Raw genomic sequence first — 16,571 nt, forward strand, 5'->3', positions numbered from 1 at the left:
AAAGTGATCAGAGTTGTAGTTACCACTGTTCTGGGTATTATTGGAGGCAACAGGACATGGTTGGGGAATGACTCATGATCAAAACTCCTGCTCTTCTTCCTTTAATGTCACTTAGCCTTGAGGACCTCAGCTTACTCCTCTGGAAATGGGTAATAGTGGCACTTACTCTGTGAGGTAGAGGTACTACTTATGGTAACTCTGGCATGATACGCCCTTTCTTTCTGGCTTTTTTTCATGTAAGGCAGGATTAAGGCACAAGAAACCTTCTCTAATCATTCTTCCCCACCTTGAGGTTTTTTAACCTACAGAACCCCTGCTCTGTGAGATTTTTTTTTCCAATTTTTCCTATCAGACTCTTTCACCAGACTGAGTTTATTTTAGGCTGAAGACATGATTGGATAGGTTATTATTTTTAGGACTTAGTGAAAGAGATGTTTGTGAAATGAATGCTAGACCCATGCAGAAGAGGTTGATTGCATGGTGAATGAATGCTCAGAGTGCTTTGCTCTGTTTGGAGGTCTCTCCAAAATGGTATGGAAGGAGAGACTTTCCATCTTCGTGTCCACGGATGTTCCAGTCTCAGAAAAATAGAAGCTGCTGCATGCATTACCAACAGAGGGGACTCAATACAGGGACTTGGCTACACTAGGTGAGGGAGGAGTCAGGATGACTAGTGGACTGGTGGACTAACTCCTTACAGTTAGTGAGACAATTGGGGACAGAGAAGACAGTAAGGCTCAGGAGCTGGGGGTCCTGGAAGGAGCTAAAACCATGAGGGAGCCTAACTGAGGGAACCTGGACCTGTAGGCAGGATGACATGGCCAGGCCTGAACTGCCCACCCAAGAAAGGGTGCAAGAAAGGAACACACTCTTTTCTCTCTTCCTTGGATCTCTCGTCATTCTCTCTCATTGAAGAAGCCAGTCTCCCTTGCTCCCTACACACTGCACGTGAGCTCCTATCATGTAAATTCTGCCACTGGAAGTGCAAAGTAGAGCAGAGAAGGACAAGGAAACAATCTGAGGGCAGATGAACAAATGACACACACAAGTATTTGTTGAGTTAATAAATCATCTGGTTCAGGGTAGATAATGAGAAAATATGCAGAGCACATTTTCACTCATGTCAATGAGAATTTGCCCTTGATAGTTTGTCTACAAATGCATCTGGGAGTCTGAAGGACCAGGGTCAATCTCAGAGCCATTCTTCAAGTTCCAGAGAAGCCTGGCTTGAATCAGCCATGCTAGAAAGTCCGCTTGGCCACAGCGACCATGTTCTGTCCTTAGAAAGTCTTCTATGGGTATCCTTCTTGGCACCTGTTGAGGCCCAGATACTCTTAAATGGATGGATGGATCAAGAAAATATGTTATAGACTCACAATAGAATTCTACTCATCCATTCGGAAGAATGGTATCGCACCATTTGCAAGAAATGGATGAACCTGGAAACAATTAAGTGAAGTGCAAAAAGTCAGGCTCAAGGAGACAAAGAATAATTACATCTAATTTATCAATATGTAAGTAAATATACATAGGGTCCTATGCACATATACACAAATGTATTAATCCAAGTGTGGTATGTACTGGGGTTCTTACACTGGTGTAAGAACTAACTTATGCTCTAACAAAGTGAACACTAGGAAGCTGGAATTTGTGGTAGGTGTGGGAAGATGGTCCAGGGAGTGGAGTAGGTGATTGAAGAGAGGAAGAGGAAGGAAAATGCTATTATAATATTTAATGTATGTTCCATGAAGCTAGGGAGACAGGTGATGGGTGGGGCTGGGAGAACGACAGGGGTTCGGTTGACCAAATCACACTGTACTCATCGAGTGGTCTACTGAACGGTAACCCTTTTGTAGAATTACTTAAAGGTAATAAACACATTTTTTTTAATGGAGAGAATGAGGGAACAGATGACACTATTCGAAAGGAAATGTACTTATCTGTTGTATATAAATGTAACCCTTCTGTATATCACCTCTATATTATTAATAATAAAGGAAATTAATAAAACATTTTAAAGAAAATGTTTTTTAAACAGTTTTTAAAAATCTCCCCAGTCTAGCCAGCTAAGCCATCAGGAATCTAGTGCTGACCTTATTTTCTACTCTTTCCACCACCACGTCTCCACCCCTTCAAGTGGAGCTGCTTTGTCCTGCCTTTTCAGCAGATCCATCTTAGCGTCGGCTCTCTCTAACCAGAGGCCCATCTTCCCTCTCTTTGATTTTAAATTCTGCTTGTGCTTGAAGCTTTGGCTCACATCACCTTTTGCATTCCTGATGGAAGAAGTGATATTTCTCCCCACTTCTGAATCCTTGAAGCATTTTATCTGAACCCGTGACACTTACCACTTTCTAGTTTGCCCCAGCATTATTGATGTGCACAGCTTATCTCCTTTCTGAGATTCTAGCCAGGGTAGAGATCCTGGCTTTTATTTTTTTTTGCTGTATAATTCCCATACATAGCATCTAGCATACAGTGGGCACTTAAACATTTTTTTATTGCCTTCATGGCTGTACCTTTACATGAAAGGCTAAATAGAGAAGTATGCAAATGAATTCATGGGCTGAATGAGTAAGACTAGCAGTTGTCCAGGGGCTGTGGAGTATAGACTCCTCCAGGCTGCCTGAAAGCTGTCAGGGACAGCCACAGATCTCCGAGCCTGCACAGGCAATTCTAGACTCCAGATACCCGGCCTCCTGAAGACACTCACGTCAATGTAGTTGGCATTGATATAGTCAGAATGTGGATCTCCATCCAGCACCAGAAGCCTCACTCGAGAATGGTCATCTGCAGAGAGAGCAGAAAGAAGGGAATGGTGGGTAAGAGGAATTGGAGCGATGAAGATCTACTGCACATGGTCTCATTCCACTCCTTCATTGAAGCCTTCACATTCCTCTCAGGTATTTACAAACGAGGAAGCTGAGGTTCCGGGAGGTTAGTAGCTTTCAAATGAACCTGGAGACACATCCTCCTTTTTTCAATTTTGTTTTCTGCCTTCCATGCGGATTCTGGTTTTTCTATTACTTATCTGAGCAAGTGAGTCACCCTGGGGGAAGAGGGAATGCATTAAATTATATGTAGTTAGGGATTTCCTCATGGCTTTTCCATACATGTAAACAGAGGGATTTGAACACCCATTCCATCTATTCCTGCTTCTCTTTCTCCTCTCCTTTTCTTAGTAATTGCATTATTAACTTACAGATGAAAATACCAGCTTCATTGCCGGGGCCAGCCGGCAGCAAACCAGGGTTCGCAGATTGGGGTTCCTGAAATAGGGGGCAAGGACTAGGAAAAAAATAGAAGAGAGACAGACACACCAGGTCCGGGATGTCTGCAGCCCAAGTAAAGAGTGCCTTGTTTATTGTCAAAACCAGCTTATATCCCTTCTTGAAACCAGGGAACTTCCAACTGTTATATTCATATGGTAAATCTCAGGTAATTTAAACAGAATAAGGCCATAAAACAATAAGACAATAAAGCCATGGTCTGATGCAAAACAAGGTACAATTTGATTCTACTCCGGCTCCCAACACTTCATAGCCCCATGAAAGGGAGAGTCATATAGATATACGAGGGAGGGAGAGAGTATTGAACCTAAGGTAAAAGGCTCTATTTTCATGCTTGCTTACAAATAGCAAGTTTACCTTTGTTTTTTTTTCACATGTGCCCAAATTGCTTTCCTTTTGCCTCTCTGAGCATTGGAGCAAACAGACTGTTAGCATCCTATCATTATCAAGACCACTGTTGAAGTGAGGTTGGCTAAATCATGATATAAGAAATCATCAATAACTACTTACCATGTCACTGAAGATACCTTTTCTTTTTTATTTTATTTTTACCTTTCTTGGGAATTGACCTCAGAGCCTGAGCACTGTCCTTGAGATTTCTCAAGACTAGGGTTTTACCACTTGAGCCACAGAACCATGTCTGGCTTTTTCTATGCATGTGGTTCCAAGGAATCGAATCCGGGTCTTTGTGCCTGCTAGGCAAGTACTCTACCACTAGGCCAAACTCCTAGTCCCTGAAGATACCTTTTCAAATACAAACTAGGCATAGATTAAAACTTCTAGCTTTTAATCAAAATCACACTTCCTTCAAATAACAGCAAATACGAACTATCAAGAATAGTACAGTAGAAGGATCAGGATAATCTCTTGAAATTAATTAAAGTGATCCCAGACATATTAACAGGGATGTGCAAAGAGGACAGTTTGTTTAGATCTGGTGAGAGGAGACCCTCAGTTTGCAACCTGGATTACTGTGCATCTGTTATACAGTCACAACATCCATTGGCCAGTCAGTCTTGATCCAGGAGAAGAGTGGGATATACATTCTGACTATACTCTGCACGTCCTAAGCACCTGGATGGCTTCTAAGCAATTGAAATTCCCTACCAGCAGGGCTATTATTTGTCTTGTTCCCTGTTCTATCCCTGTGCTGCATAAAAAAAAAAAAAGAGTTTGCCACATGGCAAGCAGGCAGGCAGGCACCAGTGAGCACTTAACGTTTATGTAAATGGTGGCCTCATTGCATCCTCACAATGACTCCGTGAGAGTGGCCAGTGGATTCTGTTAGCCTGTTGTTGCAATGGATGAAACTGACCAGGCTCCTGACCAGTGAGTGCCAGAGCATGGAAGAGCGGGGTCCTGCAGCTGGGAGTTCCTATGTACGCAGAGTATCAGATACCACCTTAAACACACACGGTAGGAGAATTAACCACAGAGAAGTGGTTGTCCTGTGATGGAGGAAAATTTGAAGAGTCAGGTGACAGGAGAACTGGATAACTTTAAAGAAGCACTGATTCCTTAGGCGTGGAGGGACAGTGAGTTGGGGATCCCAGAACTCCTGGGGACACTTGGCTGGAATTGGAGTCACCCTGGGCTTTTCCAATGAGATTTGGAGACCAGAAGTAGGCCCACTTCAGAGGCCAACTCCTCACAATGCAGAATCTGGTGGGAAAGGCAAGCTAGGGAAAAGCAGGCCAAGAACTGGTAGAGGGAGTTTGAATTATTTTTCTGATCCTGGGGCTTGAAATCTTGGGCCTGAGCTCTGTCTTTTGTGCTCAAGGCTAATGTTTTACCATTTGAGCTCCTTGAGATACAGCTCCATTTACAGTGTTCTGTGGACAATTTGAGGTAAGAGTCTCATGGACTTTCCTGCATGGGCTGAATTAGAATTGTGATCTTTAGATTTCAGCCTCTTGAGTAGCCAGGATTACAGGCATGAACCAGGCATGCCTGGTGAGGAGTCTGTTTTATAAGTCATTACTGAACTCATAGTACGCAGTCTAGACATAATATAATATAAGAAATAATATAATATACATTCATCTTCAATCATTTACTCAAGCTACCTCTATAGCTTTGTCATAATATCAGAATGATGTGGCATTTTTTCCTGAGTCTTCCCATTTTATGAATGAAGAGACTAGAGCTCAGAGAGCTTATACCAATTGTCCTAGTTACGTGGTTATTCTGTCAGGCCAACTTGACCCTGGGCTCCTGCTCGGCTCTACCCTGGGATTTAGAGCTTCTCACAGGGAGAAGTGTTGAGTTTGTGCACACGGGTGGCTCCCACTTCCTTCTGTTCTCTAGCCCCAGAGAGGAGAGCTTTCCAGGGCTCAGCCATCCAGTGGTTCTGGTGCTTGACTTTGAGCCCAGACTTGCCAAGCTCTGTCACTAGCAGAGAAATGGTAAGCCTTAAAAAAGGGCATTATTCCATATTATATTTACATGTAATGGTGTCACTAATGACTTATTGATCCAAAAATCTCCTTTATTTATTGAATAATGTCTGTTCCTGGGGTCCATGGTGCTGGAAACAGAAGTTCTGTTATAAAATGTTGAAAGATTTCTCAACAAAAAGTAAAAAAAAAATGAATCTGAAATCGAGCTATGAAAAAAATAAAACAAAACAAAACAGAGACAAACCAACTTCTCCTAGCTAGATTTCCTTCAAAATGAAAGCCACTCTAACCATTAGATGGTAGGGTCTGCTAATGTCTCTTCTTCGCTAATTTGAAAGAACACATTTATTGAGCACTTATTGTGTGCCAGGCTCACTGAAGGTACTATAATTTTGTCAGTTTAGTAGGAAGTTGCACAGAAATGAAGTGCCCAGGTTTAGGAAGTAGATAACAGAGAGACATATGAGGCAGGCATCCATGGGGAGAAGACTAAGCCAGTGGACAATGGGGAAGGGTTTTTCCTTAGTGTGAACGTGAAAGCAAAGGTGAGTAGAGAGCACACTGGGTAGCTACAGAAAAAGCCCTGCCCTGGGAAGACCGGATGTGAGAGAAAACAGGAAACTTACACACACACACACACACACACACACACACACACACACACACACACACAATTGTGGCTCTTGACCTCAGGGCCTGGGTGTTGTCTCTGAGCTTTACCTCAAGGCTAGCACCCTACCACTTTGAGCCATAGCACCACTGTGGTTCTCTGGTGGTTAATTAGAGATAAGAGTCTCACAGAGTTTCCTGCCCCAGCTGGCTTTGAACCATGATCTTCAGATCTCAGCCTCCTGAAGTAGCTGGGATTACAGGCATGAGTCATTGACAATATTTACTAAAGGGACTAAAACATGAGTGACCAGGCTGAGTTCTGAAGGGTATCTAAATATCGTCTCTCTTCTCCAGGCTGGTAGAAGAGTACTTTAGTATAAGAAAACCAAACTCAATTCTTATACGGACTGACCAGAGCAGGATACAGTTTTTGTGTGTGTGAACCAGTACTAGGGCTTTGAACTCAGGCTCTAAGTCCCTTAGCTCTTTTGCTCTTGAGCCACAGCTCTAGTTCTGGCTTTTTAATTAGAGATGAATTAGGGATAAATAAAATAAGACAAAATAATCTGATTAATTAGAGACAAGTCTCACCGACTTTCCTTCACGAGCTATCTTCTGAGATCCTCAGATCTCAGCATCCTGAGTAGGATTACAGGAATGAACCACTGGCATCCAGCAAGGAGGGTACATTTTTAATGTGTGATGTGGGTATGGAGAGATGGCTCAAGCCTGGGTTCAAACCTCAGTCATGAGGGAAATCAACTCTCTTTATTTTGATTTCTTTAGCAAAATGGAGCCAATTCTAGCTCACATAGTAGAGGAAGGATTAGTTTTTTTCTTTTTTTATTAAAAGGTAGATAGGAAAAGCAAATATTAAGAAATCATGAAAAGATAGCTAACAATATTTGCCAAGCATGTATCTTACCAGTGACATCATGTATCCAAAATATGCAAAGAATATTTGAAAGCCGAAAAAGTAAGAAAGCAGTTTTTTATTTTAAAAAATGCGTAAGGGCCAGGAGTTTGGCCTAGTGGTAAAAATGCTTGCCTAGCATGCCCAAAGACCTGGGTTCAATTCTTTGGTACCACATATATAGAAAAAAGCCAGAAGCTGTGCTATGGCTCAAGTGGTAGAGCTCTAGCCTTGAGAAAGCTCAAGGACAGTGCTCAGACCCCGCGTTCAAGGCCCAGGACTGGCAAAAAAAAATGCGTAAAAGATCTGATGGACATAAGAAAAAGAAATGTAGGGGACAATAAATATATGCAAAGATGTTCCACATCTTGTTTCACTGAGGAATTTCACACTGAAACATCAATGAAGTAGGCTATCATGCCAGGTAATCTAGAGGCTAACATCAGAAAGAACTCAGTTCAAGACCAGACAGGGAAAAATGTTATAGAGATGCCATCTCCACCAATATAAAGTGGGGTGCGGTGGCACATGTCTGTCATCTCAGTACGTGTAAATAGGAGGACTGAAGTCCAAATGAGACTCTGTGAGTAAAACAATTGAAGCAGAAAGGGTTGATAAGGGTATGTGCAAGGCCCTACTTTCAAACTGCAGTGCTATCAATGAGTAAATGAATAAACATGATATAAGTAGATAGACATTTTGGTATGGCCAAAATCCAAATCACTGATACCACCAAATACTGGTGAGGATATCAGGCAACAGGAATTCTCATTCACAGCTGGTAGAAATGTAAAAGGCTGTTCCCACTCTCAGGGAGACAGCTCCTTACAAAGTTAAACATATTCACACATGACCCATTGCTTATACTCTTTGGAATTTATCCAAATGTCCTGGAATTTTAAGCCCTCACAAAAATCTGTACTTAATGTCCAGATCAGTCTTTTTCATGTTTGTGTAAGAGTAGAAGTAACCAAGATATTTGCTAGTAGGTACATTAATAAGCAGATTGTTATTTATTCATATGATGGGGTATAAATTCAGTGATTAAAGGAAATCAAGCTGGACTCTGAAGGATCACACTTGTAATCCCAGCTACTTAGGAGTCAGGGATCTGAGACTCATAGTTCGAAGCCAGCCTGAACAGGAAAGTCTTTGAGGATTATCTCCAATTAACCAGTAAAAAAACCAAAGTAGAGTTCTGTCTCAAGTGGTAGAGCACCAGCCTTTTGTGAATAAGCTGAGGAAAAAAACCTAAACCCTGACTACAGGCTCCAGTACCAACACACACCAAATAATGAGTTGTCATTCTCAAAAAGTCATGGACAAAACAAATACATATTGATTGGTGAGTAAAGTCAGACTGCAAAGACTCTAGACTCTATAATTCCATATGATGTTTCATATGACTACATATGACACTTAGGCAAAGAGAAAACTATAGAGCCCATTAAAAAAATCAGTGCTTGCCAGGGACTTTTAGGAAGAGGGTAGATTTAATAGGTTGAACACAGGCAGTTTCAGAGAAGTAAAAATACGTTATGTAATACTGTAATTGGAGATATCTGTCATGACAAATCCGTCAGTATAAAAACAACACACGAAGTGAATCATGATGTAAATTATGGACTTTAGACAATCATGGATCAATATTGGTGCATCAATTGTAACTAATGTACTGCATTAATGCAAATGTTCATTATATGTTAAGGATGGGAAGTCTGTACTTACTGCTTTATTTTTCTGTAAATTGCTCTCTGAAAAGTGGTAGGACAGTGTCGAGTACACAGCAGGTGCTCAATAATTGGTGGTTTAGGGCTGGATAGGGGGCAGACAGTGAGCCAATGGCAGAGCCACTTAGAAATAGATCCATCTAACCTGCAGAGGCACAGTGCTATTATCTGTGTTCATTAAAGGGCAGGATTCAACTAGAGGTACACCAGATACCAGAAAGGCATTGCAAGGAGTGGTAGGGCCTTTATGGTTTATTTATTCCTTCTGGGAAATGCTAATATCATTCCATGTCCCTTTATTCTTCCAACTTTATATAATTAGAAAGATAAAAAATTGTGTTTACCCACATACACGTGGAGAGAGAAAGATGTGGTGGTGGAGGATGCAGAAGCAGCTTCTATGAGGTAATTTACAAGCAGCCTGGATTGTTCATTATGCTCTATCTACATTTTGCAAGCTTGAAAAAAAACCTAGCTAATTTGCTGCTCCTCCTGCTCCTTGTTTGATATTCAAGACAAGGAAAGGAGTTAAGAAGAGTCATATGGAGGAGAAGCAAACTCCTTGATGGTGAGGTGAGATAAAGGGAGGGACTTGGCTCCTTTGGGTTCACAGAGGAGGTAGAGGGAGGCAAGGACTGGTGTGTGCCCTGGAAGGGGATGGTGGCTGCAGGTGGGAGAGAGACAGCGCTGGAACTACAAGGACTCGGATCCAGATCTCATCTAAACATAGCTCCAGAGCCTGTCATTCTCGTTTCCCACAAAGGTGCTCCTACTTTTGGCTAAGGACTGGTGGTATACTGATAAATGTTTTAAAACAGCTCAGTGGGGGGAAAGGGGTTTTGCTGTCCATGATGTCTGCTGATGTCTATGGTATAAACATCACCAATCTCAGCATCGCATGGCGCAGCTCACACTACTCCTGAAACCTGCACTGTCCCGGGGCTATGTTTCACTTACAGTACTCTACTGGCGAGAACGCTATCTCACCGTTCTCCTTAACCCCTTACATGATCAGAGACCATGTCTCCGTTCCCCACACACTTACTACTCCTCTTCTAGAATTTGCTGAAATGCTCCATGTTCACTCTGATCCCAGGGCCCTTCCAAGGATGGGTCCTGGCTGTGATTCCTCCTGTTCTCATAGCTGACTCCTCACCACATCAGACTTGCAGCCAGTTCTTGTCTTTAGCAGAAAAGAGCTGGGGGGATGGGCATATATATACACACATACATATACACATTTACATACATATAGTTATATGCATATATATGTATGTAAACACACACACACACATAGATCTGTCCCACTTTATGGGTAAAAAATTTAAGGCTCAGGAGAGGGTTTAGGGCCGAGTGTTTCTTTGTAGAGTGGTGGGGTTCTTATCTGAGATCATTGCCTGGCCTTTCTCCCATCACTTCTTACCGTCTCTCAGTTCCCAGTGCTAATCCGCTGTTCCACTGTGGTCCCATACCCACTCTAGGAGAGAGTTCAGTTCCCTCCTCTGCATAGATCTCACTCAAAACAAACTACAGCTTTCTCCGTCATCATCAGCTGTAACCCAATAAGTCAGCCACTGCAAGTGGCACATCAACACAGAATTGTTTCCAGGAGGTGGGGCTGGGGAGAGGAATACCATTTGGATATTTGATGCCTTTTTCCTCCCTGTCTTGTGGGCACTGAAGAAGGTAAAGAAAGGGTGTGATTTTTCAGAGAAAAGAGATTCGACTCATTACAATGAAATGTGGAGCTGGAAAACCATTTCCTAGACGTATTGGAAATGTTAATGCTATCATCTTGCATGGGTGGGTAGGGAAGAGGCAGGTAATTCTGCAGAGAATGCCTGGGTACCTCATTGAAGCTAAAGGTCTGACATTCAATCTTGATTGAATTACCGTTACTGGTGGGGTGATGGGGTGGTTGGGGTGGGAGCTTGGGGACAACATGGAGATAGCTTGATACCCCATCACATCACACACCTTCTGTTCCTGCCAGATCCACGCTGGCTGAATTGGGAAGGTTCCTTCTGTGGGACCCTGTGAGGAAGTATTCTAACAGGTGTAGCTTCAGGAGAGAAGGGCTGAGAAGTAGAAGCACTGAAGTAGGAGGGTAGTCATCCCCCAGTGAACCTCCTTGAATTCCTGAGGGACCAGTGAAAGGGTTTTCTGGTTTGGGTTTGCGTGTTAGGTTTAGATTTCAGCAGCAGCAGCAGCAGGACAAGGATGTAGGGGGAAGAAGGTGATCTGGGAAGGGGTGCCAGGAAATACTAGAAAGGGACTGGGAAGTGAGAAGGAGAAAGGAAAAAATACACAGGGGTGACTCACCAGCTCTAGCCACTACAGCCAATTCAGGCTTGATCGTGCTGAGGAGGAGGGGGAAGAATCACAGGTTGTGGACCTCAGTTTATGCCACCCAAGGGGAGAGGAACCAGAGGGGTGCTTTAATCGCCTACTCATCTAGACCATGCCGCAAGCAGATGCAGAAGGCTCAGGAGCCAGAATGTGACGTCCATCCTTGGGCCACCTGTCTTTTTTGTTGTTGTTGTTTTTGCCTGTGAACTCAAAGAAGCTAGGCTCTCAGCTAGACTTGAAAGTCTCTGACTCACTAGCATCCATATTCAGCTTTCTTAATTGGGTCTCTTGTGCTGGGATCTGACCTATCACCACCTCACAGGCAAAAATACAAGGTCAGAGACATGGAGAGACTTGGCCTAAGGGTGTGGACAAGGTAAATGACAGACTGAGATTAGAACTTGCACCTGCCTGACCTCAAGTCAAAGGTTCCAATGTCTCCATGTCCACTAAGCTTCTGACCCCAGTGGTTTTTCCTAGACTGGAGGATTTGCTGGGTGCCCGCCCGCCAGGTCTATCTTCCACCTTCCTTACATGGCTCTGTCATCCAGGAAGCTGGTCTCTGGGAACATAATTGGAGACCTTTAAGATAGGACATACAGCAGCCTGACCTATGAGGCTTTCAAAAATACACATTACTCAGCCCTTTCCCTTCTTAGTTAGGAGATCCAGGGTAAAGCATTTGTAGCATATTTTGCCAGTCCTGGGGCTTGAACTCAGGGCCTGAGCACTGTCCTTGGACACTTTTTGTTCAAGACTTGCACTCTGCCACTTGAGCCACAGTACCATTTCTGGCTTTGTCTGTGTATGTGGTTCAGGGGAATCAAACTCAGGGTTTCGTGCATGCTAGGAGAATGATCTTGGTATTATCACTGCTAGGGTCTACACTTGTCATTAACTGGGCAGACAGCTTCCTCTGCCCTCTGGTTTCTGTTGGGTTCAACAGTAGAAAACAGAGGTGAGGAGTTGGTGGAAGGAGGAAAACAGGGTTAAAGTACTCTTCCCTACAGAGTCAGTCAGCATTAAAGGTCAAAACTCTATCCTGGTGATCTCTCACCAGGACCAGAATCCTTCTTGTCCTGAGTTAGTGTTTATCCCTACTCCTACATCACACTTTTACAAAGTATCTCTTAGTAATTTCTCTTCAGATCATACAACTACAAAATATCTCTTAATCCTGCGTGGATCCCAATAATCTCATAAAGGAGCCCCATTTTATAATATTTGTAACCCAAGACCACTTCCTCTTCTAGTTCCATTTACTTCCTGCTAGCCCAGGAAGTGCGAGAAGGTCTACATAGGTAATGTTTTGGTTTTCTCTAAGTTTCCCCTTGCAGCAAGTCTCTGCCCTGGAGCAACCTGGAAGCAAAAGGCTCTTTGTTCTTACTTCCTCCCCTCACTTCCTTTCCATCCATTTCCCTTCAAATCCCACTGTCTCTAAATTCCAATTAGAATCTTGGAATCAAAAGGTTATTTTGCCAAAGTTTCAATTTCACTGTTTCTTTTAAAGCAATGCCCTTCCTCCTTTTCTTCCCCTTTAATCTTTTCAGTTCTCCCTGGCCTGGGCCTTTGTCCTCAACTATGGCCTCTCTTGGTGCTCTGGGTTCCTTAAGATGCTAATCACACTCAGTTTTCTTCTTATGCCAAGAATATTTCTATTTATCAAGGCTCAGCAGGCTGTGCCTTTGAGAGGAACACATACAAGGGCAGGAATACTTTCTAGTCCTCCAGGCTGTTTCTTTTTCACCTTCCTCATTGTGACTGTAGGATTTTTTCTTCTTCTTTTTTTATCCACCTCCCCCCTCCACCTCCTTTGGTTCCCTTTTATATCTTGTGCTGCTTTCTGAATTCCCTGGTTACATCCACACTGTCTCCTTTCAGTACTGAGTACAAGCCTGGGTCAGTCTCCCTGTGCTGCACTGACCCTCTGATTAGAAAGGAGATTCTAGCTCATTTGAACCCACTGAGGAGGCATTATTAGGGGACTTGAATTCTTTCTGGATTCCATGACCAGAGTCATGGAGGGGGAGAAAGAACTCCAGGGGGAAAGGGGAAGTGAGTTGGGAAAAGTGGAGGCCCCTGAGAAAGGTGTTTTTTTTACAACCCATTGCTACAGTGGCTAATTGCATCCTAAAATCCCCCTGAGCTCTGGATAAAAGAAATGGCAGATGCACTTTCATGGCACAGGGAAGAAGCTGGGGCCTTGCACTACTGAGGGCCTCTCCTGGCAGTGTCCATTCTTCAGCTCTGTGCTTGGGCACAGAAAAAAACATAGGCTTAGAGTGGAGCTGTGAGATGTGTAAGCCACAAGCTTTAAGGAGAAGCTTACAAACAGGGACCTTAAGTTCAGAACCGACAGCTGAGAACATGGCCAGTGGGAATGGTGTACACTGGGCGCCATACTTCTCACCCATCCCTGTGAGCTGGAGCTGTGCAGCAGGTGATGCAGCTATGGAACGTAAGTGGGTATCCCAATGGTGGATCTCTCACTTGCCTCATGATTTTTCTTCAGCATCCTCTTGTTCTTGTGTCCTATCTTTCTCTTCTGGGAACTCATCATTTTCAGTGCTGGCTTCATGTAGCCATCTTCCCTCTCTGCAAATGTTCCTCTCCAAATATTCTCTGTCTCATCAGCCTAGCAGTGAGAGGCCCACTTTTTCTGTTTTACATCCTGCAGCCTCTTCCCACTATGAACTTCCTATTTACTGGAAGCCAGTCATATACCAGGGTTTGGGAAACAGAACTGTAAGATGGCTGTCTTGTCACCTAGCAGCAATGCTATGAAGACAGGATTCCTGCCAGCAGATAGTCATCCAAGGGTCTCAAAGGTCAAAACGATGACAAGGGCCAATTAAAGACATAGATGTGCTCTAGGAATGAATCATAAGGCCTTGTCCAAACTTGAAGGGTCAGGATATCCTGTGGACCTGATGACTGAGCTGAGTGCTGAAGAATAACTAGCTCTTAGCAGGAAAAGGGGAAGAGAGGACATTTTCTGAGAACAGAATGTACAAAGGCTCTCAGACGTGGCGTATATGGAAAGCTCAAGGACTAAGTGACATTCTATGGTTTAACTAAAGTGGCTACTCTGAGGTGTTATAAATGAAGCTGGAAAGACAGTGAAAGCCTTACAACAAGGAGAGCTCAAAAGTGAGAGAAAGTAGCCAGGTACTGGTGGCTCACACCTATAATCATAGCTACTTAGGAGGCTGAGCTTGGGCAGGAAAGGCTGTGAGACTCTTAGCTCTAGTTAACTACCTAAGAACCAGAAGTGGAGCTGTGGCTCAAAGTTGTAGAACACTACTAGCCTTGAGCCAAAAAGCTCAGTACTCAGGCTCTGAGCTCAAGTCTCATGAGTGCCGGTGGCAGGGGTGGGTAGAGGGGAGGGGGCGGAGAGAACTATTCGAGATGTTTTTAGTAGGAAAATGACATCATTTGGGTCAGCTTCTTAAGAGGTCTTGCTGGCTTTTGATGAGGATAAAAGAGAAACTGAGGATACACTGCAAGTGGGCTGAGTGGAGTCCAGGGGAGACCTGGTGATGGCCTAGGCAAGGATGAATGATGGTTCCTTTGGGGAGTCTTCCCATAGATCTACCCATCACCCCTCAGGCTTTGACCTGGGATCATGGCTCATTCATTCTGGATATCCTTGGCTCTCAAGGAGGCAGGCACTCATCTTCTCTCTTTCTCATCTCTAAAGGAAGACATTGTGAATCCTGTTTTATGGAGCCTAAGGATTATGGCAATTACCCAAGGCTACACAGCCTATAATGGTCAGCACGTGGACTCATAATCCGATGAGGAGAATGGGCAAAGTGACCAAAGAGACAGAGCATCATAGTCATTGCAATGGGAGCAGATGATGGTGAAGACCAGTTAGAACCAGCATCCACATGTCCTGAAGCAGGACTGCATCTCCTGGTACCCCCAGCACAGGAGCATTTAGAGGAAGTCTGCGCAGCCTGTGCCTTAATACATGTCTGCTGACTCTCTGAATCTCTCCGCCACTTCACTTGCAAGAAATCTCGCTGTCTGCATGACTATCTTCCCAGAGACAAATTATAAATGTTTTCTGATTAGTGCCACCATTCAGAGCCCATTCCTAAATCAGCACAGGAAACAGCTAAGCAAAACTTCTGCCTTTCTTCCTTTACAATCTGCCCGTATCTTATTCTTTCTTCCTCCAAATTTTTCTTTCTTTTTTTTTTCCTTTAACTTGGGCCATGTCTAGACAGATTAAACCGAACCAAACCAAACTCCAAGTTGTGCTAGAAATAATTGTTATTGAGGATCTTTCCCTCTCACTCCCCTACCCTTGACTGAATTGGCTTATTTGGAGAGTTGAGACCAGGCGAATGCTCCCATACATTTGGGGAGATACCCATAGGTCCAGATTGGCTCCCTTCGATGCCACAGGCACTATGGGCCCTTTTTCTCATCAGGAGCACTGCTTAACATGTTGTCTAAAGTAACTTTGTTATGTCTGCGTGGATGATGCTTTGAAAGTTGTACATACCAATGTTTGGCAGTGATACAAATTGTATGTTATCTTCCTGTGGCAGCTTCTCTCTTCCCTTCTCCCACAACTGAGTACTAGGTAACATGAATACATGACTAGTGTTAGCTCCTCACCCTTCCTTGCTGGAACTATTGCAGTAGTCTGCCAACCCAAAGATGGATACCTCAAGGGTTATTCGATAACGGATTTCAGATAAAGAATGCTTTTCCTCCTTGTTCCCAAAGTGTAGTAGTATTTAAGCTCTCCCAGAACACCTACAGGATATGATGTTGCCATATCGATTCTTGTTGCGGTTTTCGTCTTCCTTGGCTGTGTCCCATGAAGCTGTCTGTCCCTCTGGTAAGGCCTGAAAAGCAAGGGTAGAATGATTAGAGTAGCCTGAAGTGGTGTTTTTATACATATGTAGATGAGCCAACAGGGAGAATCAGAGCCTACTGATGGGACACTCAGTTTGAAGCACTACGTTGTTTTGGGTTGGGTTCTGAGAAAAATGGAGTTGGCCCTTCCATGCACTTGTATTGACTCCAATATGGTTATGGGTTTCTGGGTGTCAAAATCTCATAATCTTGTCCAGCAGGGAAGTCATCCATCATTTATTCATGCATCCATTCATTTATACATCCATTTGTTCATTCCTTCCTTCTTTCCTCCATTCATTTATTCATTCACATACTCAAAAGACATTAATCTCTTAATATACACCAGGCACTAATCCAGACACAATGAGTATAGCGAAACAGAATGATCACTTTGAGCATCCAA

The 16,571-nt window shown here is 43.5% G+C and overlaps 1 protein-coding gene across 1 annotated transcript in view; it reads right to left on the bottom strand.

Annotated features, from left to right (window-relative positions):
* Ptprt (protein tyrosine phosphatase receptor type T) overlaps positions 1-16,571 on the bottom strand; it is a 679,440-nt gene that overhangs the window by 39,454 nt on the left and 623,415 nt on the right. Inside the window, exons 17-18 of the mRNA XM_090352716.1 lie at positions 16,068-16,155; positions 2,711-2,787 (exon numbers count right to left, since the gene is read on the bottom strand). Coding sequence (XP_090208842.1) covers positions 2,711-2,787; positions 16,068-16,155 — 165 coding nt within the window. The remainder of the gene's footprint in view (positions 1-2,710; positions 2,788-16,067; positions 16,156-16,571) is intronic.

The sequence above is a fragment of the Megascapheus bottae genome, chromosome 18, assembly GCF_031878675.1.
Source record: "Megascapheus bottae isolate mThoBot1 chromosome 18, mThoBot2.hap1, whole genome shotgun sequence".
Taxonomy (NCBI): Eukaryota; Metazoa; Chordata; class Mammalia; order Rodentia; family Geomyidae; genus Megascapheus; species Megascapheus bottae.